The sequence below is a fragment of the Rhinatrema bivittatum genome, chromosome 4 (genome assembly GCF_901001135.1).
Source record: "Rhinatrema bivittatum chromosome 4, aRhiBiv1.1, whole genome shotgun sequence".
In the NCBI taxonomy this organism is placed as follows: Eukaryota; Metazoa; Chordata; class Amphibia; order Gymnophiona; family Rhinatrematidae; genus Rhinatrema; species Rhinatrema bivittatum.
The window spans coordinates 7,837,890-7,865,563 of record NC_042618.1 but is presented as its reverse complement, the minus strand read 5'-3'; the positions used below and the strand labels follow the sequence as shown (position 1 = coordinate 7,865,563).

Sequence of the window (27,674 nt, the reverse complement as noted above, 5' to 3'; positions counted from 1 at the left end):
TATCTGTTCTGTGATGGGGCAGTCTGCATGACTGTGTGAGGGAAGTTTGCACTGCTGCTGCCCATGTGCTATCTGTTCTGTAATGGGGCAGTCTGTGTGAGTGTGTGAGGGAAGCTTGCACTGCTGCTGCCCATGTGCTATCTGTTCTGTAATGGGGCAGTCTGTGTGAGTGTGTGAGGGAAGCTTGCACTGCTGCTGCCTATGTGCTATCTGTTCTGTAATGGGGCAGTGTGTGTGAGTGTGTGAGGGAAGCTTGCACTGCTGCTGGCTATGTGGTATCTGTTCTGTGATGGGGCAGTCTGCATGACTGTGTGAGGGAAGTTTGCACTGCTGCTGCCCATGTGCTATCTGTTCTGTAATGGGGCAGTGTGTGTGAGTGTGTGAGGGAAGTTTGCACTGCTGCTGCCCATGTGCTATCTGTTCTGTAATGGGGCAGTGTGTGTGAGTGTGTGAGGGAAGCTTGCACTGCTGCTGGCTATGTGGTATCTGTTCTGTAATGGGGCAGTCTGTGTGAGTGTGTGAGGGAAGCTTGCACTGCTGCTGGCTATGTGGTATCTGTTCTGTAATGGGGCAGTCTGTGTGAGTGTGTGAGGGAAGCTTGCACTGCTGCTGGCTATGTGCTATCTGTTCTGTAATGGGGCAGTCTGTGTGAGTGTGTGAGGGAAGCTTACACTGCTGCTGGCTATGTGCTATCTGTTCTGTGATGGGGCAGTCTGCATGACTGTGTGAGGGAAGTTTGCACTGCTGCTGCCCATGTGCTATCTGTTCTGTAATGGGGCAGTCTGTGTGAGTGTGTGAGGGAAGCTTGCACTGCTGCTGCCCATGTGCTATCTGTTCTGTAATGGGGCAGTCTGTGTGAGTGTGTGAGGGAAGCTTGCACTGCTGCTGCCTATGTGCTATCTGTTCTGTAATGGGGCAGTGTGTGTGAGGGAAACTTGCACTGCTGCTGGCTATGTGGTATCTGTTTTGTGATGGGGCAGTCTGCATGACTGTGTGAGGGAAGCTTGCACTGCTGCTACCTATGTAATATCTGTTCTCTGATGGGGCAGTATCTGTGTGTGTGTATGTGAGGGAAGCTTGCACTGCTGCTGCCCATGCGGTATCTGTTCTGTGATGGGGCAGTCTGCATGACTGTGTGAGTGAAGTTTGCACTGCTGCTGCCTATGTGCTATCTGTTCTGTAATGGGGCAGTCTGCATGACTGTGTGAGGGAAGCTTGCACTGCTGCTGCCCATGCGTATCTGTTCTGAGATGAGGCAATCTGTGTGTGTGTGTGAGAGAAGTTTGCACTGCTGCTGCCTATGTGCTATCTGTTCTGTAATGGTTCAGTGTGTGTGAGGGAAACTTGCACTGCTGCTGGCTATGTGGTATCTGTTCTGTGATGGGGCAGTATCTGTGTGTGTGTGTGTGTGTGTGAGGGAAGCTTGCACTGCTGCTGCCCATTTGGTATCTGTTTTGTGATGGGGCAGTCTGCATGAGTGTGTGAGGGAAGCTTGCACTGCTGCTGCCCATGCGGTATCTGTTCTGTGATGAGGCAGTATCTGTGTGTGTGTGTGTGTGTGTGAGGGAAGCTTGCACTGCTGCTGCCCATTTGGTATCTGTTTTGTGATGGGGCAGTCTGCATGAGTGTGTGAGGGAAGCTTGCACTGCTGCTACCTATGTGGTATCTGTTCTGTGATGGGAAAGTATCTGTGTGTGTGTGTGTGTGTGTGTGTGAGGGAAGCTTGCACTGCTGCTATCTATGCGGTATCTGTTCTGTGATGAGGCAGTATCTGTGTGTGTGTGTGAGGGAAGCTTGCACTGCTGCTACCTATGTGGTATCTGTTCTGTGATGGGAAAGTATCTGTGTGTGTGTGTGTGTGTGTGTGTGTTTGCGTGTATGAGAAGCTTGCACTACTGCTGTCATAGGTCAGGTAGGCTGAGCTGGGATTTCCCCCAGCAGCAGTAGAATCAGACTTGGGGGCAGGGCCAGACTGGCTCTTCTGTCATTACTAGCCCCTTACCCCGCTGGTTGAGCCCTTGGATTCTGATGGCTGTCAGGAGTTATGTGAAACTGGACAAGCCCAATGTAGAAGCATGGCTGGATCTGGGACATGTCACCGGCTGGGAGCCCAAACAAGGTACCGGCTAGGAGCTGGAACAAGGTACCGGCTGGGTATGTGAACAAGGTGCAGGCTGGGAGCTTGATACAGGCAGGACCAGTGACGTGTAATAGGAACAAGGGCAAGCTTGGACCAGAAGGCAAGGGGAAGGGCAAGGCCTGGGAAACAGACAAGGGACTGAACTGGACTAGGCGAGGTAGGACAAAGGCTGGACAACAGGTCAAGACTAGACAAAGACAGGACTAGAATAGGAAACAAACAAGAAGGCCCGATAGGGCACAAGGCTAGTTAGGTGAACCTAGAAGGCCCAAAGTCCTCAAGGCAAGACAAGGAGGCCCAGGAGACCACTGAACAAAGCAGGAAGGCCCAAGAGGCCACAGAGAGGCCTGGAAGGGCGCAGAGCAAGGCAGAGAGATCTGGAAGGCCATAGAAGAAGGCAAGAAGCTAAGATAGGCTGGAAGCCTAGGCAGGCCAATGGGCAAGGCTAGAAAATAAGGCAAGGAAGCATAGATGGCCAGGTCAAGGTGCTGGGGTGACTCGATGAAGTGGCACTGAGGGAATGGGTAGGCTGGGTTAAGTATGGCTGGAACTGCTATGTTGTGACCAGCGAGAGGGCAGATAGAGTGATTGTAAGTGAGGCTTGATGATGCCCTCTGCTGGCAAGGAGGCTGCATAGCAGGCGGAATCATGACAGTTGCTGCTTGTGCAGTAGCTGTTCTCTGGTGGGGTAGTCTGTGTGAGGGAACCTTGCACTGCTGCTGTGCATGCGCTAGAGATGTGAATCGGAACCGGAATCAGTTTGGATTCCGGTTCCGATTCACATGTGGGGTTTTTTTCATCGAGCCCGATCGCAGTTTTGTTTATTGGATGCGCCTGAGCCGATAAACAAAAAAATCCACCCTGACCCTTTACAACTAATCCCTTAGCTTCCCCCACCCTCCCGACCCCCCAAAAAACTTTTTACAGGTACCTGGTGGTCCAGTGGGGGTCCCTGGAGCGATCTCCTGCTCCCGGGCCATCGGCTGCCACTAATCAAAATGGCGCTGAGGGCCCTTTGCCCTTACCATGTGACAGGGTATCCGTGCCATTGGCCGGACCCTGTCACATGGTAGGAGCACTGGATGGCCGGTGCCATCTTGTGCTCCCAGCATGTGACAGGGTCTGACCAATGGCACCGGTAGCCCCTGTGACATAGTAAGGGCAAAGGCTATTGGCACTATTTTGATTACTGGCAGCCGATGGCCCGAGTGCAGGAGATCGCTCCCGTACCCCCGCTGGACCACCAGGGGCTTTTGGCAAGTCTTGGGGGACCCTCCTGACCCCCATAAGACTTGCCAAAAGTCCAGTGGGGGTCCGGGAGCGACCTCCTGCACTTGGACCGTCGGCTGCCAGTATTCAAAATGGCACCGATAGCCTTTGCCCTTACTATGTCACAGGGGCTACCGGTGCCATTGGTCAGCCCCTGTCACATGGTAGGAGCACAAGATGGCACCGGCCATCCAGTGCTCCTACCATGTGCCAGGGTCCGGCCAATGGCACGGATACCCTGTCACATGGTAAGGGCAAAGGGCCATTGGCGCCATTTTGATTAGTGGGAGCCGACGGCCCGGGAACGGGAGATCTCTCCAGGGACCCCCACTGGACCACCAGGTACCTGTAAAAAGTTTTTGGGGGGTCGGAAGGGTGGGGGAAGCTAAGGGATTAGTTTTAAAGGGTCAGGGTGGGTTTAGGGGTTATTTTTGTGGGCCGTTTTTCCTGCCCTCCCCCAAAACGATAAGAGAACCCCCACGATCAATATCATGGGGTTTTCCTATCGTTTTGGGGGAGCCCCTGATTTCTGACATTTTTGAAAATATCGTTCGATATTTTCAATCGTCCGAAGCCCGATTCACATCCCTAGCATGCGCTACATATTCTGTGATGGGGCAGTATCTGTGTGTGTGTGAGGCATTTATACTGTTACCTATTGTCATGACATCCTGGGGTTTGCTGCCTGTCCTTCTCTTCTGGAAGTGTGGCTATTTCTGGCTAATGGGTTTCACAGCCATCCTTGTGATCACAGATAATTTACTTGTCCGGGGTAAGTCTCAAATGTCCTCCTGACCAGGGTCTCAAACTGCCTCTTCACCTGGTCTCCACAGTCTGACCTTTATCAGGGGAGCCATTGGAACCTCATGGCTTAACACAGTCTTACCACCCAGTTGTTTCCCAAGGCAGTGAATTTTTAAGTCTTTTAGTCTCGGTCCACAATTTCAGCAAGTCCAAACAGAAAAGAGAAGAACAAATCCCAAAGAAAAATTAAATGCCAGCAAACCTTGCTCTTTTCTTTAGAGGGTCAAGATTCTTGATCCCACCAGCCTTTACTGTTCCTAGAGTTCTTTCTATGGGGAGTCCTTATCGCCTTCTGAGCCTCTTGAAGGAGACTCAAGTAGGTCTCCCGAGGGTCCCTTTTTATAGGCCCTAGGCCTCTCCCCTGAACTATCTTGATTGGTCCAGTCATCCTGCCTGCCCCCTTCCCACAGCTGCAACTGCTTTCTGGACTCTCTTGGTGGAAGAAACCACTCTCCCTGAGAGAGGCTGGTTCTCTTCACTCTCCCTCTTGAGTTTTCCCCAATTGATTCTTTGGTTCTCAGCCTGGAGACATACACTCCATCACATACCTCCCCCCCCCCCCCCCCCCCCCACACACTTTGTTGAGGAACCTCACGGTCTTCCATCGAGGTTCCAGCCCCCTCCCAATCCAGGATATCAGCATTACCATGTGGTCTCCTATGTATAACCGTGAATTGATAGGGCTGTAGGGCTAGGTACCATCTCATGATGCAAGCATCTGTGTTTTTCATTTGGCCTAACCATGTCAGCGGGGCATGGTCAGTTACTAGTCAAAATGGTTGCCCCAATAGATAATACTGAAGGCTCCCAACTGCCCATTTAATGGCTAAGCATTCCTTTTCCATGGTCGAATATTTCCGTTTGGCCGTGGAGAGCTTTCGGTTTAAGTACATAACTTATGTTCGGCCAGCCCCTCCCCTTGGCTGAGAGTGGCCCTGAGGCCCATGCTGGAGGCATCGGATTGAAGGGTGAATGGGCAAGAAAAATCAACATTGTGGAGAACGGGAAAGCTGTTTCCTGATCATGCTGCCATGTGACCTGATTTGACTGATTCTTTTTTAGGAGGTCCATTAACAGGACGGCGATCTCAGGAAAACCCAGGAGAAACTTCTGGTAGTATCCCACCATCCCTAAAAATTCTCATACCTGTTTCTTAGTTTTGGGGTTGGGGACATTTAATACTGCCTCTACTTTAGAGGGGATGGGCTTTATCTTTCCATTCTCTATGATATGCCCTAAGTACTGAACTTCCTTGTGGCCTAGCATACACTTCTTTGAGTTTCCAATGAGCCTGGCCATACGCAGGGCCTGGAAAATGCTTCTCAAGTGGGCTAGGTGGCTGGACCAGTCGGGTGAGAAGTTTATGATGTCATCTAAATAAGCTGTGGCGAAGGTCTGGTGGGGTCATAGAATCTTATTAATAACTCTCTGAAAGACTGCAGGAGCTCCATGTAATCTGAAAGGAAGTACGGTGAATTGGAACAACTCTTTTGGGGTAATGAAGGCCGTTTTTGGCTTCGATTCTGGTTCCAGAGGGATTTGCCAATACCTTTTGTTAAATCCAGGGTGGATAGATATTGATCATTCCCCAATTGCTCAATTATATCTTCCACCCTGAGCATGGGATATGCATCAAATTTAGAAATATAGAAAAAAATATAACTTGCTATCTGAAATTTCTCTTTCGGTCTAATGGTCAACCTTCATACGATACCACTATAGGGGTTATCGTGCTGATCAGCTCTATCATTTTTTAAGAGCTTTGCCAATCATTAGGTGACCAGATATTGTGCTGATATTATGGTTTTAAGTCCAGGAAAATAATGTATACAATAGTACTTATCTTGAAATCCACTTGAAAAACTTTTTTTGCTGTCCGACAATGCGTGGTTTCGGGGTGAAGATACCCCTTCTTCAAGGACCCAACTTAAACTGGGATATTCAGTGGATGAGATGGTTCTACAAAGCGATGCACTCGCTATCGCTATTTTAACTTTTCAGTAGCAGACGCTTGTGATTCCTGGAAATCGCCAACTAATAACCGGCACAATATAAACAGGAATTGAGAAATTTTAGTGTTGGGTAAGCCAACTACATCTAGAATGGCTGCTATTGTTATAAGAAGGTACATACTTGTAAATATCGCGGTGTACTGTATAAATTGTTGACAGCCGTGGTTGAAGAGACGAAACAAAGTCTCCTTCAAACTAGAATCCAGGACCATAAAAAACGGGTCTTAATAGCTTATAAAAATGAAGTTTTACCAATGTTATAGACGCGGGACAGTACTCATGGTTTAAGGTGCCCAAAAAGGCTAAAAGCGGCGCACGGAGCTACCTTTCCTTAGCTGCACTGAAACACTGAAAAAGGCGCCACTTATAAGGGGATTCCTCCGTCTGTCAGACTGACAGGTGGAAATAATGCAATTATTACGTCATGTTATAGTATCCATAACAATGTGCTAAAAGCGACCTAGTGGATAAAATGTGTACTGGGTTATATCGATCACGAAGCAAAAGTGTAAGTAGTTTGTCTTCTACTGAATTTTAACTCTCAGGGACCTTATTCAAGTAACTGAACCTCGCCATATATAACAACGGTGTAAAATTGCAGGGGGCGATTACACACACTGCCCACAGTAGGGCGCCTCTAAGAGAAGTGAGATGAATGATGATACTAATTTAATCTATAAATTACTTCATAACTGGATGAATTTATAGAGTTCCTCCTAGTGAGACAATATTGTATTTGTCCAGACGGGACTTATATCAACGATAACCATTCTATTTTGTCGTTTAGCCCTGTTGGTTCCAAAGATTGTAACCGGTAGATCCATGCTTGCTCTTTGTAATTGAGAATGGAGGACTTATCACCTCCTTTCCAGGATGTGGGGATATGTTCAAGAATAGCCCATTGTAAGTTTTCAAAGAGATGTGACTTATCTATGCAATGTTGGACTATTGGTGCTTTGATATCCTTATTATTAATGCGGCTCTTATGTTCTGCAAACGTATCCTAATTTTCCTGGTGGTACGTCCCACGTAAATTTTTAGACATGGACATTGTAGTACACATACAACATGACTGGTGTTGCAATCTACATTGTTGCGGCGTAGTACCCTGTATCCAGTCTGAGGGTGGTGCCGCTGTAATCCTGTAATGGCTTGTGAACAGTGTGAACATTTACAGCATGTCGTTTGTCCAGTCTGGGTTTGTGTCTTGATTTCAGAAGACACAGCTCTTACCACTCGTTGCTTGATGTTAACTCCTCTGGTATATGCAAACATGGGAACTTCTCGGAAGACAGTGTGTGGGCTCAAGACATGCCAGTATTTTAACATTATCTGTTTCACTTGCTGTGTTAATTGAGTGTGAGGTAATACACAAATTAGATTGTGCATATCAGATCTTTATTTATATGTCAGAAGGGACTCTCTGTCTGAGACATAGCCCCTTTTGTATGCGTGGTTGAATGACTCGTGTAGGATATCCTCTATCTTGTAACTGAGTTCTCAATTGAATGGCTTGGCGGTGAAATTCTTCTTCTTCAGAGCATAGCCTTTTGATTCTGAAGTTCTGACCCACTGGAAGACCTTCTTTGAAATGACGTGGGTGGTGGCTAACAAACCGCAGGAGGTTATTCCAGTCTGTAGGTTTCCTGTAGAGTGTGGTGCTTAATTTAGATGCTTGTTTCCATATCAGAATATCCAAAAATGAAATTTCTGTGTGGTTGTATATAAGATTGAATTTAAGATTAGTTTGAGTTTGGTTAAGCAATGATGGAATGCCTGTAGTTGTTGTGATGTGTCTGTCCATATTTATTTTATTTTTATTTATTATTTTTGCTATACCGGCTTTCATGACAGGAATCACATCAAACCGGTTTACATTTAACAAATTGTGCAAGGTAAAGAGAACTCAAACCACTGTAACAAGAGCATGGTTAGGAGAGTGACAGTTACAATAAAACAGGGAAGTAAATAACTGGGATCTGGAAAAGAGAAGGGGGGAAGTTAACTGACAGCAAAATATTTACAGGGTAGCAAAAACGATTCCAATATAATAAAGTTTGTATAGTAAATGACATTGAAAACAAGGTAATGGTGATAACGGAGAAGTGAGTGGTTTCTTATTTAAATCCATTTTTGATAAGGTGTTTGAGATGTTGGGTGTAGGTCTCAATCAAGGACTGGAAAGGCTTTTTTAAAAAGCCAAGTTTTCAGCCTTTTCCTGAACGTTAGTAGGCAGGGTTCCTGTCTCAGGTCTGCTGGGATGGAGTTCCATAAAGGTGGACCTGCTGTTGAGAACGCTCTGACACTGAGAGATTTGTGTTGGTAGGTTTTTGCGTGTGGAACCTGAAGCGATTCTTTGTAAGATTCCCTGATGGGTCTGGCGGACGTGTGTTTTTTGAAAGGAATTAGTAAGTTGAGCTGGGCATGTTGATGAATGACTTTGTAAATGGTGGTGATAGATTTGTAGATGATTCTGTAATGGATCGGTAACCAGTGAAGGTCTTTGAGGATTGGGGAGATGTGGTCGATTCTCCTGGAGTTCGTAAGGATTCTGGCTGCTGTATTCTGCACCATTTGTAGAGGTTTGGTATGGGAAGCTGGGAGACCCAGTAGTAGTGAGTTACAATAATCTAGCTTGGAGAAGATTATTGCTTGCAGAATTGTTCTGAAGTCCTGAGCGTGGAAGAGCGGCTTTATTCTTTTAAGGATATGTAATTTGTGAAAGCAATCTTTGGTAGTTTGGTTGATGAATGATTTAAGGTTGAGACATCTGTTACGGTTCTGGCCGCGAGCCCCGCGACCAGACCCTTACCTCCGAGTTCCAGGACCTGTTCCCACTTCTGGTGGCCTAGTTCGTGGCCTGTTCGGCGGTGCCCCGCGAGGGCCGCACCGCCGGGAAGCCTCTCATGGACGCCCTGCTTCTAGGCGCGCACGCGTGCCACTTGGGCGCTTTTCTAGGCCGTTTCCCACCACTGGTGACTCCGCCCAGTTCCTGACGTCAGACGCCCTGGCCTTGATAAGCCGGCCACGGACACTCAGTCTTTGCCTTGCAACGGGCTTACCTACCGGATCCCTGTTGCTTCGTGCCCCGGAGTGAGCTGCCTTGGAAATCGCTCCATTCCTGCTTGCCTGCTACAGTACCTGCTCCGTTCCTGCTTGCCTGCTACAGTACTTGCTTGGTTCCTGCTTGCCTGCTATAGTTCCTGCCTGGTTCCAGTACCCGAGTCTTGCTACAGTTCCTGCCTGGTTCCAGTACCCGAGTCTTGCTACAGTTCCTGCCTGGTTTCCAGTACCCAGTCTTGCTACAGTTCCTGCCTGGTTCCAGTACCCGAGTCTTGCTACAGTTCCTGCCTGGTTCCAGTACCCGAGTCTTGCTACAGTTCCTGCCTGGTTCCAGTACCCGAGTCTTGCTACAGTTCCTGCCTGGTTCCAGTACCCGAGTCTTGCTACAGTTTCTGCCTGGTTCCAGTACCTGAATCCTGCTATAGTTCCTGTCTACTGTTCTAGACTGGTTCCAGTTCCCAGTCCTGATCATCAACCCGCCTAAGTCATAGCGGCTGGGCCCCTACGGGCTCCTCCCGGGGGGGCTTTGGCTTCCAAGGGTGAAGCGTTACCTAAGTCCCAGTGGCTGTGCTCTTATGGGCTCCTCCCGGGGGAGCACCAGCTTCCAGGGTGAAGAGCACCTCTACGTCCAGCCTGACCATCTGCCTCCCAGCCTGTGCTGTACCAGAGACATTGAATATCTTTCCCAGTCTCCTGCAGATCGGCCCAAGGGTCCACTAAACTGAGACTCCATAACAGATTGCAAGGCCATGGACTTGGCGGATGCACCTGTCCCCTTGGACCTGCCAGGGTTGGCCCAGCAGCTGCAGTATCAACAATAGTACCTCAAGGTCCTTACTGGTTTGGTAGGGGAATTATCAGCCCGACTGGATGCCAGGGCCCTGTCCGCCTCCGAACCAGCACCCGAGGGCAAGACTCTTCGGTAACTCAGCTGCCAGCACCCTCTCGTTACGCTGGGGATTTAAGGACCTGCCGTGGTTTTTTGAACCAATGTTTCATACGGTTCTCCCTGTTGCCCCGGCAGTTCCCCTCGGATGTGGTGAAAGTAGCTTATATCCTGTCCCTGCTTGATGGGAAAGCCTTAATAGTGGCCTCTCCCCTTTGGGAACACAATGATCCCTCGCTAAACAAAGATCATCAAGGTCTTAACACCCTAAACATAATCCCTCAAAATCCTCCAAGAAACCTACGCTCTAATAACTCAGGCTACCTAAACATTCCCCCTATCAAAGATGCACATCTGGCAACCACAAGAGAAAGAGCCTTTTCAATTGCTTCACCTAAACTTTGGAATACCCTACCTAAATTCCTGAGAACCCAACACGACCTAAAAATATTCAAAAGGACCTAAAAACACTAAAGTTCCACAAATTCTACACTGACCCTCAGACGTCTGATCATTCCAACTCTCAACTGAACTCTCAGTTATAAACCTCTTAATACATTCTCTTCACCCTGAACTGCATACCCTCCTCTTCCAACCTAATAATGCTCTCTGGACTTGATATTAGGGATGTGAATCGTTTTTGAACAATTAAAATTATCGTCAGATAATTTTAAAATCGTCCAAAATCGTTAGAGTGCACGATACAATACAAATGCCCCCGATTTATCTTCAGGGGCATTTGTATTGTATCGTTAAATAGGGCGCGGGAAAACCGGCACACCAAAAAAACCCTAAAACCCACCCCGAACCTTTAAAACAAATCCCCCACCCTCCCGAACCCCCCCAAAATGTTTTAAATTACCTGGGGTCCAGTGGGGGGGTCCCGACGCGATCTCCAGCTCTCTGGCCATGGCTGCGTTGAGAAATGGCGCCGGTGGCCCTTTGCCCTTATCATGTGACAAGGCAAAGGTAGTGCCGGCGCCATTTTGGTTCCTGGCTCCCGACGTCACGCGTGCAGGAGATCGCCCCTGGATCCCCGCTGGACCCCCAAGGACTTTTGGCCAGCTTGGGGGGGGGGCTCCTGACCCCCACAAGACTTGCCAAAAGTCCAGCAGGGGTCCGGGAGCGACCTCCTGCACGCGGGCCGTATTGCCAATCTTCAAAATGGCGCCTGTATGACATAGTGAGGGCAAAGGTAGCGCCGGCGATCTCCTGCACGCGTGACATCGGGAGCCAGGAACCAAAATGGCGCCGGCGCTACCTTTGCCCTGTCACATGATAAGGGCAAAGGGCCACCGGCGCTATTTCTCAATGCAGCTGTTGCCAGAGAGCTGGAGATCATGTCAGGACCCCCACACTGGACCCCAGGTAATTTAAAACATTTTGGGGGGGTTCGGGAGGGTGGGGGATTTGTTTTAAAGGTTCGGGTGGGTTTTAGGGTTTTTTTGGTGTGCCAGTTTTCCCGCCTCCCCTGATTTACGATTTTTAATGATTTTTAAAAAAAAAAACCCACGACAATCAGATTTCCCTCCCCCCCCAGCCAAAATCGATCGTTAAGACGATCGATCACACGATTCACATCCCTACTTGATATGCTTATTTCTGATATTGTTCAAATTGTTTTTTATTGTTGCACAACTGCTAAGAAAATGTATAATGTTCACATTGTTTTTTCTGTTACACAACTGCTAAGAAAAATGTATATTTTTGTAAACCGTTATGATGGCTCTACCGAATGATGGTATATAAAACTCAACAAATAAATAAATAAATAATGGACTTACAACAGTTCATCTCAAACTTCCGACAGGCTTTTGATGAGCCAGCCCGAGTAGCTACGGCTACGTCTGAACTACTACAGCTCTATCAGGGGGTGCGCTCCTTGGCAGACTATGCTATGGAATTCCGGACTTTAGCCCAAGAAGTAGGTTGGCAGGATGGTAGTCTTAAGACTATCTTCTTGGAGGGCCTTTCTGGCCGCATAAAGGATGAGATTGCAGCCTGAAATCTGCCGGAAGACCTCAACGCCTTGATAGACATGGCTGCCCGCATTGACCGCCACCTACAACAATGGGCCAAGGAGCAGCACTCCTCCCGCCACAGTCCTGCCTCTGGGTCGGCGAGATCCGCGTCTTCTCCAAGAGGCGTGGTCATTGTTAAAAAATACCATTCTAGAAGCACAGTCCAGATGTATTCCACACATTAAGAAAGGTGGAAAGAAGGCAAAACGATTACCGGCATGGTTAAAAGGGGAGGTGAAAGAAGCTATTTTAGCCAAAAAATCTTCATTCAAAAATTGGAAGAAGGATCCAACAGAAGAAAATAGGATAAAGCATAAACATTGGCAAGTTAAATGTAAGACATTGATAAGACAGGCTAAGAGAGAATTTGAAAAGAAGTTGGCTGTAGAGGCAAAAACTCACAGTAAAAACTTTTTTAAATATATCCGAAGCAGAAAGCCTGTGAGGGAGTCAGTTGGACCGTTAGATGATCGAGGGGTTAAAGGGGCACTTAGAGAAGATAAGGCCATCGCGAAAAGATTAAATGATTTCTTTGCTTCGGTGTTTACTGAAGAGGATGTTGGGGAGGTACCCGTAATGGAGAAGGTTTTCATGGGTAATGATTCAGATGGACTGAATCAAATCACGGTGAATCTAGAAGATGTGGTAGGCCTGATTGACAAACTGAAGAGTAGTAAATCACCTGGACCGGATGGTATACACCCCAGAGTTCTGAAGGAACTAAAAAATGAAATTTCAGACCTATTAGTAAAAATTTGTAACTTATCTTTAAAATCATCCATTGTACCTGAAGACTGAAGGATAGCAAATGTAACCCCAATATTTAAAAAGGGCTCCAGGGGTGATCCGGGAAACTACAGACCGGTTAGCCTGACTTCAGTGCCAGGAAAATAGTGGAAAGTGTTCTAAACATCAAAATCACAGAACATATAGAAAGACATGGTTTAATGGAACAAAGTCAGCATGGCTTTACCCAGGGCAAGTCTTGCCTCACAAATCTGCTTCACTTTTTTGAAGGAGTTAATAAACATGTGGATAAAGGTGAACCGGTAGATATAGTATACTTGGATTTTCAGAAGGCGTTTGACAAAGTTCCTCATGAGAGGCTTCTAGGAAAAGTAAAAAGTCATGGGATAGGTGGCGATGTCCTTTCGTGGATTGCAAACTGGCTAAAAGACAGGAAACAGAGAGTAGGATTGAATGGGCAATTTTCTCAGTGGAAGGGAGTGGACAGTGGAGTGTCTCAGGGATCTGTATTGGGACCCTTACTGTTCAATATATTTATAAATGATCTGGAAAGAAATACGACGAGTGAGATAATCAAATTTGCAGATGACACAAAATTGTTCAGAGTAGTTAAATCACAAGCAGATTGTGATAAATTGCAGGAAGACCTTGTGAGACTGGAAAATTGGGCATCCAAATGGCAGATGAAATTTAATGTGGATAAGTGCAAGGTGATGCATATAGGGAAAAATAACCCATGCTATAATTACACAATGATGGGTTCCATATTAGGTGCTACAACCCAAGAAAGAGATCTAGGTGTCATAGTGGATAACACATTGAAATCGTCGGTGCAGTGTGCTGCGGCAGTCAAAAAAGCAAACAGAATGTTGGGAATTATTAGAAAAGGAATGATGAATACAACGGAAAATGTCATAATGCCTCTGTATCGCTCCATGGTGAGACCGCACCTTGAATACTGTGTGCAATTCTGGTCGCTGCATCTCAAAAAAGATATAATTGCGATGGAGAAGGTACAGAGAAGGGCTACCAAAATGATAAGGGGAATGGAACAACTCCCCTATGAGGAAAGACTAAAGAGGTTAGGACTTTTTAGCTTGGAGAAGAGACGACTGAGGGGGGATATGATAGAGGTGTTTAAAATCATGAGAGGTCTAGAACGGGTAGTTGTGAATCGGTTATTTACTCTTTCGGATAGTAGAAAGACTAGGGGGCACTCCATGAAGTTAGCATGGGGCACATTTAAAACTAATCGGAGAAAGTTCTTTTTTACTCAACGCACAATTAAACTCTGGAATTTGTTGCCAGAGAATGTGGTTCGTGCAGTTAGTATAGCTGTGTTTAAAAAAGGATTGGATAAGTTCTTGGAGGAGAAGTCCATTACCTGCTATTAAGTTCACTTAGAGAATAGCCACTGCCATTAGCAATGGTTACATGGAATAGACTTAGTTTTGGGTACTTGCCAGGTTCTTATGGCCTGGATTGGCCACTGTTGGAAACAGGATGCTGGGCTTGATGGACCCTTGGTCTGACCCAGTAAGGCATTTTCTTATGTTCTTATGACTTCTCGTTCAGACACTCCCACCTGCGAACCCAAGCAGCTGGGACGGGCCCCGCTCTCTGCTGAAGAGAGGCAACGTCGTCGTTCATTGAAATTGTGCTTGTATTGTGGCCAGAAGGGCCATTTCTTGGCACGCTGCTAGGAGCGTGCGGAAAATGCCAAAGCCTAGGAGGTCGGGAGGAGCTCCTCCTAAGCTGTGCTACAGCTCCTCAATGTACCGTGCCTGTTACCCTGGTATACCCTGGAGGTTCCATTGAGACGATTGCATTCCTGGATTCTGGAACCGGGGGTAATTTCATCCTGCAGGACTTAGTCTCCCAGTTGCGAATTCCTATGCATAGACGGGAGGTCCCATTACGAATTACCTCCATCCAGGGGACGCTTCTTCCAGGACCTATCGTGATGTCCACAGCACCCATTACTGTCCGCACCGGGGCGATCTATTTGGAGGAGATAGCCTTTCTAGGGTTGGATAAGGCTGTCCATCCTGTGGTGCTAGGGTTGCCGTGGCTACAGAAGCACTCGCCCACGATTCAGTGGGATACTCTACAGATTGTCAAGTGGAGTCCCTTCTGCCTAGCCAACTGTATGAAGGTGCCTAAGGCTCCCGGACTTCCGTTGATGCACTCTGCCCTAGGTCCTCCGGCACCTTATGAGGACTTCTCGGATGTTTTTTCCAAGTCCAAGGCGGAGATCCTTCCGCAACATCGCCCATATGATTGCGCTATAGACCTGTTACCTGGAACTATGCCCCCCTGGGGAAGGGTATATCCCTTATTACCTGAGACCTGGGCCATGTCTGAGTATATTTCAGAGAATCTGGCCAAGGGGTTTATTCACCCATCCAAGTCACCTGCAGGGGCAGGCTTCTTCTTTGTCAGCAAGAAGGACGGCTCGCTGAGGCCGTGTATAGACTATCGAGGCCTAAACTCTATTACCAAGCGGGATCGTTACCCGCTCCCGCTAATTCCGGAGCTTCTCGATAGGCTCCAGGGAGCGAAGATTTTCACAAAGTTGGACCTACGAGGTGCTTACAACTTAGAATTCATCCCGGAGACAAGTGGAAAACCGCTTTTAATACCAGAGACGGGCATTACGAATATCTCGTGATGCCTTTCGGCTTATGTAATGCTCCGGCGGTGTTCCAGCATCTTATGAATGAGGTGTTACAGGATCTTCTGAACACCTGCGTAATTGTCTATCTCGATGATGTGCTAGTCTACTCCCAGGACCTGCCTTCACACATCAGCATGTCCGTCAAGTGCTCCAAAAACTTAGGGAGCATAGTCTATATGCGAAACTTGAAAAATGTAGTTTCGAGAAGACGTCCCTGCCGTTCCTGGGCTACATAATCTCTCCAACAGGCTTCCAAATGGATCCTGAGAAAGTGGCGGCAATTAAGAATTGGCCCAGGCTGAGGGGTCTCAAAGCTTTGCAACGCTTCCTCGGCTTTTCCAATTTCTACCGTCACTTTATTCCTAGGGATATTATCAAAAATTTCCCTGATTTTGTATGTCAAATTATAAATCAGTCACTAAAGACCGGTGTATTTCCCAATACTTTGAAACAAACGTCAATATTGCCTATACAGAAAAATAATTCTCAGCCTTTTTTAGAGCTTTCTAATTTACGACCAATAGCCTCTTTACCATCTTTGGCGAAAACAATGGAATCTGTGGTCTTATTTCAACTAAAAGATTATTTGAATGAACATAGCATATTAAACCCAAATCAACATGGGTTTCGTAAAGGTCATTCCACAGAAGCTCTTCTGTTGTCATCTTTTGATACCTTTCTAAGAGGCTTTGACTCTTACACTGATTTTCTGGTAATCTTTTTAGATGTGTCAGCTGCCTTCGATACTTTGGACCATAAAATCCTACTATCTACCCTACAACTTATTGGCATTCAAGCCACTGTATTAAATTGGTTTAAAAGTTTTCTTTCTGATCGTCCTTGTCAAATTAATATTGGTGCTCATTCTTCTTATCAATATTGTCAGTCAACTGGAGTTCCTCAGGGCTCTTCATTATCTCCCATATTATTTAATATTTATTTGCTTCCATTATGTCACATTCTTTCATCTTTAAATGTGCAGTATAAAATTTATGCTGATGACATTCAACTTTTTATTCCATATAAGTCGTCATGGCAAGAAACATTAAGTTTGGTGCAGTTATATATTTCGGTAATTGAAAAATGGATGGCACACAATCGGTTAAAACTAAACAAAAAGAAAACTGAGATATTATTTCTGAGTTTTATATCAAATCCGATAAACACTCCTCCCGATAATATTATGTTAGGTAAAGAAAATGTCCAAATTACAAAAGTTGCACGGAACCTAGGTGTATGGATAGACTCAAACTTATCCCTTTCTCATCATATTTCGAAGGTTGTAAAGAATTCTTTCTTTAATAAGCTACACGTACTAAAAAGGTTAAAACCTCTGTTATTTTACAATGATTATAGATCAGTCTTACAGGCCTTGGTTTTTTCGGGGTTGGACTACTGCAACGGATTATATTTAGGGTTACCAGATTCTGCTATCAGACCTCTCCAGCTCATCCAAAATTTTGCAGCTAGACTTTTAACATCAACCCCTATTAGACAGCACATTTCTCCAGTACTGCAGAAGTTACATTGGCTTCCGGTCAAATATAGAATAAAATTTAAAATCTTAATGATGATTCATTCTTTACTAAATAGTATTGATTCTGTTTGGCTGTGTTCGGAATTGCGAATGTACAAACCCTCTAGGGACCTCAGATCTGCAGGAAAAAATCTATTAGAAGTCCCAACAATAAAAAAGACTGCCTTAAATGTCACCAGACAAAGGGCATTTTCGGTTGCAGGGCCAGTAATGTGGAACACCTTACCTGACTTCTTGAGACAAATGCAAAACAAAAACGAATTCAAAAAAGCTTTAAAAACGTACTTCTTTAAAGAAGCTTTTGGAAATTTGGATCTTATAAAAAACTATTATTCCTGTTTGATTGTTTACAGTGAATAAGTGCTGGGTTATTATCTTTTTCTTGTTTATAAGTTAATGGTTAAAAACTACTGTAGTTTAAACTTTATTTTTATTTTGGAAATTGATCATGAATTTTTTGACTGTAATTTTTTTTCCAATGTTTCTAATTTTAATTTTAATTTTTTGCTTAATGCAGTTGGGGGGCTATTTTATTTTGCATTTTATTTGGGTTTTTATTTTTTGATAGTGTATTGTAAACCGTTTTGGTCATGTCATGTACTTGGTAAAACGGTATATAAATAATTTAAATAAATAAATAAATAAACTACTCCAGTATTGTGGCCCCGTTGACTGCCCTCACCCGAAAGGGAGCCAACACGGTGGATTGGCCTGTTCCTGCTTCGAGGCCCTCAAGGAAGCATTCTTGTTGGATACCTGCCTTCGTCATCCTGATCCCAGCCGGACCTTTGTGGTGGAAGTCGATGCCTCCAATGTGGCCATGGGGGCCGTGCTGAGCCAGTACTCCGATTCTGGACAATTGATACCCTGTTCATATTTCTCAAAGAAATTCTCGGTGGCAGAAAGCAACTACTGTGTTGGTGATAAAGAGTTGCTAGCCGTGAAACTTGCCCTGGAGGAATGGAGACAGTGGTTGGAGGGGGCCAACCATCCGGTTACGATTTACACCGACCACAAAAACTTAGCATTTTTGAAGCAAGCCCAATGCCTGAACCCAAGGCAAGCCTGCTGGTCGCTGTTTTTTGATTAGTTTGATTTTACTCTACGCTACCAACCCGGCTCTAAGAATGTTCAAGTTGACGCGCTCTTGCGCTCCACTGAGGTCGAAAAGACTTCTGACAATCCCCAGTACATCTTGGATCCCGTGAAAGTGAGCCTTGCAGCAACCTCGGTGTCCGCTCAAGGAAAGACCATCGTTCCACATCGCTCCCGGAGAGCAGTCCTCACTTGGGCCCATGACTCCCTCACTGGGGGTCATTCTGGCTGTAAAGGGACCTTAGACCTGTTGAATCGATTCTACTGGTGGCCGACGGTGAGACAGGACGTTCAAGCCTTTGTGGTCTCTTACCCTACCTGCGCCGTACAGAAGCCGCTCATCGGGAGACCCAGGGGCCTGTTACAACCATTACCCATCCCGGTGGGACCTTGGACACACATCTCCACCGACTTTGTCGTGGACCTTCCCATCTCAGGAGGTAATTCTGTCATTTGGGTGACCGTAGACCGGTTTTCCAAGATGGCGCACTTTGTCCCCTTGCCAAAGTTGCATTCTGCACCTGACTTAGCCAATCTCTTCGCTCAACATATCTTCGGACTTCATGGCTTTTCACAGGATATAGTCTCTGATCAAGGACCACAGTTTATTGCTCGATATTGGAAGGCACTTTGCAAATGCTTCAGCGTGCAACTTAGTCTTTCGTCTGCGTTGCATCCCCAGAGTAATGGGCAAATGGAATGGACTAACCAAACCCTAAAGACCTTTCTCCGTTCGTTCATGAATGAACGACAAGATAATTGGGCCAAGTTACTCCCGTGGGCAGAGTTCTCATATAATAATCATACACATGCCGCTACTGGAAGTTTACCTTTCCTCGTTGTCTATGGGAAGCAATTTGAACCGCCCTTGCCTTCGCCTGAACCTAGTGCACTCCCGGCAGTGCAACTTTCAACTCGCCAGCTTCTTTCCTTATGGACCTCTATCCAAGGAAAGCTTCACAAAGCCGCCCAGTCTGCCAAGAAATGGGCGGATAAGCATAGTCAGCCAGCGCCTATCTTCCTTCCAGGAGACCGCGTCTGACTTAGTACTAAAAATCTACAGCTACGAATCCCATCTCGAAGACTAGCTTCGAGATTCTGTGGGCCTTTCCGAGTCGCCAAACGAGTGGTAGCAGTCTTGTACCGACTACGCCTACCCTCCTCCATGCGCATACATGATGTGTTCCATGTGTCATTACTAAAGCTCTTCTTCTGTCTAGATACCACTCCCGTGAAAGACCTGCAACTTCCGATCTCCCATTGCTACTTCATTGTCTAACTCCCCAATTTTCCTCTTAATCAAGAAAGGGCCTTTCTATTTAGCCAGGAGTCTGTTTGTAGATGTGGGCAACAGGACTAGAACTTTGTCCTTTTCCTGAAAACTCCTAAAACGAGCCCCCAATCATAGTAAAATTTCTGTCAGATTTGGGCTTGTTCTAAATTCCCTCTATCCTCTTGGGTGAGCTCTCTGTTTCTACGCCCCAACAATTGGACATATTTCGTTACTAGGACCTCGTCTTCCCTGGAGTGGCTAGACCAAAATTCCTGGATTATTGTAAGCAGATTCTGGGGTTATCGCCCAAACATTAATTAAAAAGAGGAGAAACCTAGTGACGCCTGGGGAACTTCCTGGGCTGCAAATAGCAGGAATGGGAGTAGAGTATCCTAGTCTTTGATTCTTCCTCATTGCATTTCCATATCATGGTCTTCAAGGTCTGCTTGAATCTCTCAAACAGACCATCACTTTGGGGATGATAGGCAGCTGTTTTCAATTGTAGGATGCCGAACAGTCTCCATATGTTCTGTAACCATTTACTCATGAAATGAGTGCCCCTATGTGTTAGAATCTCCCTGGGAAACCCACAATGCAAAATATTTTTATTACCTCCTGAGCAATCATTCGGGCCATAGTGTTACTTAGGGGAATAGCCCAGAGAAACCAAGTGGCATAGTCCATCAAAACTAGGATATATTGATGACCCCGAGATGTACAATCTAAGGGCCCTACAATGTTGTCCATAGCAACTCATTCCACGGGTTAACCTATGGTGGGCAGAGGCACCAGGGGTACCTTTTGGGGCAGATGTTGTGGCACTAACTGGTACTGTGGATGCAACCAGCAGAAATGGTGAACATCTTGATAAATTTTCGGCCACAAGAAATACTGCAAAAGGCGTGCACCCGTGCTCTGCTCCCCTAAGTATCTCGCTAATGGGTGTGTGTGGGTGAGGTTCAGGAGGGCCTCGTGGAAAAGCTTGGGAACAACTAGCTGCCAGGTCCCCTTTTCCTCCCCTTGTGGCTGGTAGCAATAGAGCAAATTGCCCCTGACCTCCTGCTTGGAGTTTGTGGCCTGGGGTTCCCTTCCCTCCATATCTTGGGTTTGGTCCCAGCCCTTTTGCATTGTTCTGTGATGGGAAAGTATCGATGTGTGTGTGTGTGTGTGTGTGCGTGAGATGTTTACACTGTTGTTGCCAATGCAGAACCTGTTTGGTGAAGGGGTAGTTTGAGTATGGACTGGATTTTCAAAGCTCTACGTGCGTAAATCAGGTTACGCGCACCGGGCCTATTTTATAAAGGCCCAGCGACGTGCGTAAAACCCGGGACACGTCTAAGTCCCGGGGTTTCCAAAAAGGGGTGCGGCGGGGGCGGGGAGGTCCGGGGGTGGGGCAGGGCCAAAGGCCTCCGGCTCAGCGGCCATTTGCTGCTGTGTCAGAAGATCATGTGCTGGCAGGCTGCTGGTGTGCGCAACTTGTGCCTTCCCGGAGCAGGCGCAAAAGGTAAGTTAAATGAATTGGGGGGGGGGGGGGGGGGGGGGGGGGTTAGGATAGGGCTAGGGGGCGGGAGGGTTAGGGGAAGGGGTGGGAAGATTAGATTGGGGGGAGGGAATGGGGGAAGGCCACGGGTGTCAGCGAGCGCAAGATGCACTAGTGTGCACCCCCTTGCGTGCGCCGACCCATGATTTTATAGCATGCATGCACCTGCGCGCGCATGTTCTAAAATTGGGCATCCATGTGTGCGTTCCGGGTAGCGCGTGCACATGGATGCCTGTCCTTACTTTTGAAAATGTACCCCTATATGTGCACTGCCCATGCTGTATCTGTGCTGTGAATAAATGGAGGATTATAGTTTCCAGTTCTGTCAATTCAGCCTCTTTTGTGAACACTACAAAGATTTTAACAAAAAAAAATAATGGAACAAAAACCTCAAGAAAACTGGGATTTGCTCAGTAGCATGTGCTGCCCACTGCCCTGCAGATGGCCAGAGTTCAGTTCCAGGTCTATATCTCTGCTTCTTTGCTGGTTGGGGCTGGGGATGCTATGGAGGCAGTGTTAAGGGGCCTCTTAGCCATTGCTCAATAGCAACACCTAGTGGCCAGATTCAGGGCCTCCAATTGTAGGGTCCTGGAAGAAGCCCAAGCGCATGGCCACCAGCCCAGGACAGTCACTGTAATGGCCCAGCTAAGTACATTGGGAGGAAATTAAAAAATAATGGAAAATGCCAAAGTATTTGTGAAGGAAGGTTCATGATACTGTAGTCCAATAGGGACTGGTTCTGATTAAACTGAAAACCAAAGGAGCCGGAGGAAACTGCCATGCCAAAAAAAAAAAAATACCCCTCAACAAATTGAAATATGAGATATTTACAAAATTTAAACTAGGAAAAAAGTCAGTAAAATATATTTTGTGGAGGATCCTTCAATTTTGGTCATTGTAATAAGTGGTTCTTCTGCAGAAACCTTGGGGAACCAGATCCTAGACCCAGAACAATCCCAGAACAATTCCAGAAAGGTCAGTGTGACCATGGAAACTCCAGCTGTGCATGCTCTTTTCCAATAAACCTCTCTTCCTTCTTTTCAGTGAACTTCCTGAGCAGGCAAGACAACTGATTACCACCTTGAAAGACTATCCAGTAAGAGTTTTTTTGGGAATTTTTTAATTCAGGGATGCAGCAGTGTAAGGTTATCTTAGAGGACCAGGAGAGGATAATATTAAGAGTCTCCTGGGAGCAGTCCATGTTGTACATGGAATTGCCTGAGACTTTGGTTTTGGAGACGTCAACCAACTGTTGACCTGTAGATCATCTTTAGTTTAGGTTGCTTTCCTGCAAGGCACAATTTTTCCCTTCTATAAGTAAGAGGAAATGAATGCCTGGCTAAAAAGTGCATTATTTCAGATGTATGCAAGAAAGTAACTTGAAAAATTTCATTTTTCTGTTGCTTAAATCTGACACTAAAATTCTAAATTCATTTTGAAACCAAGTATCGTTGAATTCACAGAGGATAAATGCCTCTGTGGTCAGATTCATGAAACAGATCAAGGACTTACCACTTCCTATCTCTGCTGTCTTCCCAGGACATTAGCTTTTACAATGACTGGAAAGTGGTGACCATTTTCATTGGAGCCATTGACCTGTGCAATTTCTGCCACGATAAGGTAAGGACGGGGGAGACTCTCATGATATAACATATCATGAAGCAGACAAAGATTGATTTACAATAGCAGTAACAATAGAATTACAGGATATTCAGCATGTTCTGAATTCTGTTGCCTGCTGATAGGTGCCAGCCAACATGTACTAGAGGACTTATTAATATTTGCATTTTAAAATGATATAACTTGTTATATGACTGTATGATTTTACTTATTAATAAAAAGGAGTTTCTTATACAATGACAGTAACTTTTAAACTGGAACTTGGGCACTCCTATGCACTCATTTGTTGGCCTGCATCCAAGGAAACGACCATTTTATAACATAAATGTGCAAATGCGTGCATGTTATATTTATTTAACAATTTTTGTATACCGCCTATACAAACGAGATGTGAACTAAGCGGTTTACAGTTACATAAAAAAATAAGAGAATGAAATACAACTAAATAGAATGTAAAAGTTTAAAAGATACAAATCGGAGTAATATGATCCAAAAGTTCAGATTAGGGTGTAAATCAGAGAAGCAAAGAGGTAGAGCTAGACTGGAATTATGATTGATTTATCTTATTGAAGGCAATGGAACATAGATGGGTTTTTAGAGCTTTTTTGAATTTTTTGGTGATAGAAATTAGATGGATATTTATTTATTTGAGATTCTTTATATACCGCCATTCGTTTAGTAACATCATGTCGGTTCACATTTAACAATATTTTAGCAGCAGGCTAGAACGGATAGATTCGGGTAATGCATTCCACAAAGTGGGACCAGTCACAGAAAAACCATGTTTATGTTTAGATCCAGTCATGCAGTTTTAATAGTGGGTATTTCAAGTAAATGTTTGTCCATTGAACGTAATTGCTGCGACGGTTTGTAAAGTCTCAGGACAGAGCAGAGCCATACTGTAGATGGGTTGTGGATTAGATTGTGAATTATGGTCAATATTTTTTATTGAATTCGAAAATGTATTGGTAACCAGTGTAAGTATTGTAGCATTGGAGTGATATGTTCGCGACAGGGGATGCTGGTTAGTAAGCAAGCAGCAGTATTTTGAATGAGTTGAAGAGAGCGAATCGAAGAGTCAGGAGGACCTAGGTAGAGAGAGTTACAGTAGTCTATTCCAGTTAATACGAGGGATTGAAAGATCATTCAGAAGTCATCTGGAAAAAGTAGAGTTTTTAGTTTCTTTAGTAAATGAAGTTTGTAAAATGATTTCTTTACTATTGTAGAAATGTTCATGGTTAGGGATAAATTGGAGTCAATTATAACGCCCAGATTACGTACGTGATGAACAATTGGAATGCTGTGGTTGTTAAATACTAATTTGGTTGGTAAACGGTCAGATGGGAAGGTGATGGAAGTTTGTATTGCGATTTTGGTTTTAGTGGTATTTAGCTTTTTTTTTTAATTTTATGTTTATTAAGTTTTATAGTAACAAAAACAAAGATCACTTTGCTTAGAAATACAGCAAAAGATTAACAGATAAGAAAAATATTCCACTTGATACACACAATATTGGAAATAAATTTAACTTTCACATTTTCTCAGGAAATATTATGGGAGAGAGATAGAACACTAGAGGAGTACTTAAGTGAAAAAGAAACATAATAAAGGCAAGACTCTCTTGTCATACCATCATTAATTCTGCACGAGATTATCACGGGGTGACCTTCTTGGTGTTTAAGAATTCCCTCAAATGCTCAGGATTATAAAACACAAAAACATTTCCAGAATACTTTATTACACATCTTGCTGGATATCTCAAAAGAAATTCAGCCCCCAGTGTACGAGCCTCTGGGCGCATTTTTAAGAAATCTTCCTGCGTAACTGGGTTATTCTGGATAAATCGGAAAATATACGGATAAGCCCTCCTAAATAGGTAACATTTATAACTTTAAAGTAATGTTTCATAATTAATGCCTTATCATACTCAGAATATAATGAGACAAACAAGACCGATCTTTCCAACACTTCAAGACCTGAGCTTTCTAAATAATCAGACAAGTTCTCAAAGTCACCCATATCCCCTATCGGGGATATCTGAATTTGGCTTTGCCTTTGTTTCAAAAACAAAAATTTCTTCGGCGTTGGCATCTGCTCTTCCGGGATCTTCAAAATTTCCTTTAAGTATCTTTTAAATGTTATTAATGGTAGTTCACCAACTACCTTAGGGAAATTCAGGATCCTTAAATTCAACTGCCGTAAATAATTCTCCACAGTTTCAAGTCTGCGCATTGAAACTGCTTGCTCTTTCATAGACACCACACTTAATTCAGATAGTTGTTTTAACTCATTTTTCACTTGTGTTATATCTTTAGTTTGTTCTTCATTCTTAGTCTTAAACTGATTTTCCAAAGAAATTATTTTATGGGAGTTTTCATCCGTTTCACGGGTATATTCATTAACTTCCTTGGTCATCCCCACTATCAAGTCCCAAAGAGACTCCATAGTAATTACAGCCGGTCTTTTTACCTGAAGGGGGCTTCTCAAACCTCCTGTTGCTCCACTTTCTCCTTCTCCCGCTGGTATTCTCTGAGGTATATTCCCAGCACGCTCTTTGTTCTGTGCTGGTCTCACCGGAGTCGTGGGAGGAGGTGAGGATTTCCCTTAATCCGCTGCCTCGTCGAAACATCCACCCAGCAGAGACGGAGCTGCGACGTCATCCGCAGGCGACTCTGCCTGCACGGCGGGGCTTGGAGAGGTAGCCCTTGGCTGTTCTCGTGGCTCTGGGGGGGTCAATGATATATCCCCAGGCAGTGACGGTTCTCCTGTTCCAGTCCCGCCAGCGGGGCTCAAGACCCCCGTTTGAGGTAAGGGCGACGCATACTGTAAGATGACACGCTGTCCGCTTGGAAGTGAGGGTTCGGGTGGATATACCCTCACTTTACCCTTCCTTTTGTGGGGCATTACTGAAAAAGAAGTAATAGATTCGCGGAAAACAGAAATTTTCGGGATCGTCTGAATATGCGATCGCTCAAGGAGCCATCTTGGATCTCTTGTGGTATTTAGCTTTAATCGGTTATGAGACAACCAAGTACTAGTGGTTTTAAGATATAGATCAGTTAGGGAGAGTGTTGGGCCATAAAATTGAGTAAGGAACCAGAAACTGAATATCATCCACGCACATTTTAAAGATCACACCTAATCCATCTAGAAGGTGACAGAAAAGTAGAAGATATATGTTGAAAAGTATAGCTGAAAGAGAAGAGCCTTGCGGGACACATGTGTCAGTAAAGTACCAAGAGGAGCTAAAGTTACCAAGATTGATTTTCTGGGGGCGATTGGATAGAAAAAATTTAAACCATTGCAAAGTACCAGTAATCCCAATGTGTTGAAGATTCAGAGTGAGAATGTCATGATTTATGATATTGAAAGCGGCAGAGATATCTAAGAATACTACAATATAGTCTGTGTTGGAGTCAAAACCACAAAGGATTGTGCTGAAAGAGGATAGAAGAAGGGTCTCTGTACTATGTCCTTTGCAGAATCCATGTTGGTTGGGATGCAGGAGATTGTTCTCATCAAGGAATTCGGAGAGTGGGTGGTGAGCTACAGATTCAATTAGTTTAGCAATGGATGTGAGGGATGTGATGGGGCAGTGGTTAGTTAGTTTTCTTTTTTGGAACTGGAAGTATTGATGTTTGTTTGAGTGTATCAGGGAAACAGCCTGTACTGAGTGACAGACTGACTAATTTTGTTAAAAAAGAGGCAATATGTTCTTTCAAGGGTTTTAGTAGGTTTCCATGACAGGGATAATGTTATGCACCCCACGCCCGCGGCCGTCCCGTGCACGGGCCTGCTCACCTTCATGGTTCCACAGCGGGTCCCGGAACGACCTCCCTCATGGTAGCTGCCAGTTCTTCAGGCCCTGGCATCCTGCAGCGTGGTCGCCGGGCCTTCCACTGCATGCCAGGTCTCACATCGAGGTTCGGTGTCCTCTGCCATGCTAGCCATGCCCTACATGCGCTCATGTAGGGTCAAGGGCGGATTTTAGCTCTGCGGCGCACCCTGATTCATCCCTCGATATAAGGAAGTTCCTGTCTATGCTTCCTGGCCTTGGCAATCGGATCGGTTTGTTCTAAGATTGCCTCTGTGTTTGTTCCTGCTCTTGCGTATTCCTAGTCTCATTCCAGGATCCTTCTATTCTAGTTCTGTTCCTGACTCATTCCTGCATCCTAGTTCCTGCTTCCTGCTTGTTCCTGTGTTCGTCTGTCTGTCTGTCTACCCAGGTAGTACCCGCGGACTGTCTTACTGGTACTGACCTTGACTTGTTCCTGACCTGCCTGCCTGTCTGCCGCCTTCCTCAAAGACCTCAGCTTGCTCCTGACCTGCCTGCCTGCCGCCAGCCTCAAGACCTCAGCCTGCCTTTGACCTCGTCTGACCTCCGGTACCTGACCCCTGCTCTATTGACCATTCCTTGGACTGACCTCTGGATCTTGATCTTTGCCTTCCTGACCTTGAATCCAGAATCTGGCTCTGTTCCTCGCCTTGTCATCACCAACTCTGTTCTGGTTCTCCTTGTTCCAACTTCGAACCCAATCACGCTCCCCCTGTATCCGTGGGCACACCAGACTTTCATTCTCTCAGGAGACCTGCAAGACCCACCTAAATCCAAGTGGCCCGGATCCCTTAGGGATCCTCCCAGGGGGACCTTGGGCTTCCAGTGGTGAAGCTCTTCACAGCCTCTGTCTCCTCCAGTGCTCCACCCCCTGGGGGCAGTTACCTCCTGTTCTCTTTCAGGAGACCTTCCTTCACTGTCCCAGGACAAGGGTCCACCTCTGAGCGCAACAGGTTGCCAAAGCCCTGGACTCGGCGGAGTCTCCCACCTCCAGGGCCCTACCAGGATTGGCTGCCACAGTGAAACAACATCATCAAGCTTTAGAGACACTGGCCTCTTCGGTAGAAGAACCGCACTCTCAATTACAAGATACAGCAATGGCCAACCCAGTGGGCCTCTCGGCCACTATGCTTCCCAAAGCAACTCTGGCACTTC

General features: G+C 45.7%; 1 protein-coding gene across 5 annotated transcripts in view; it reads left to right on the top strand.

Moving 5' to 3' along the window:
* Positions 1-27,674, top strand: part of LOC115089624 (phospholipase B1, membrane-associated-like) — a 284,201-nt gene that overhangs the window by 118,861 nt on the left and 137,666 nt on the right. For all 5 annotated transcript variants that reach the window (XM_029597717.1, XM_029597719.1, XM_029597715.1 and 2 more), the window contains 2 exons: positions 22,109-22,160; positions 22,604-22,684. In XM_029597717.1, coding sequence (XP_029453577.1) covers positions 22,109-22,160; positions 22,604-22,684 — 133 coding nt within the window. The remainder of the gene's footprint in view (positions 1-22,108; positions 22,161-22,603; positions 22,685-27,674) is intronic.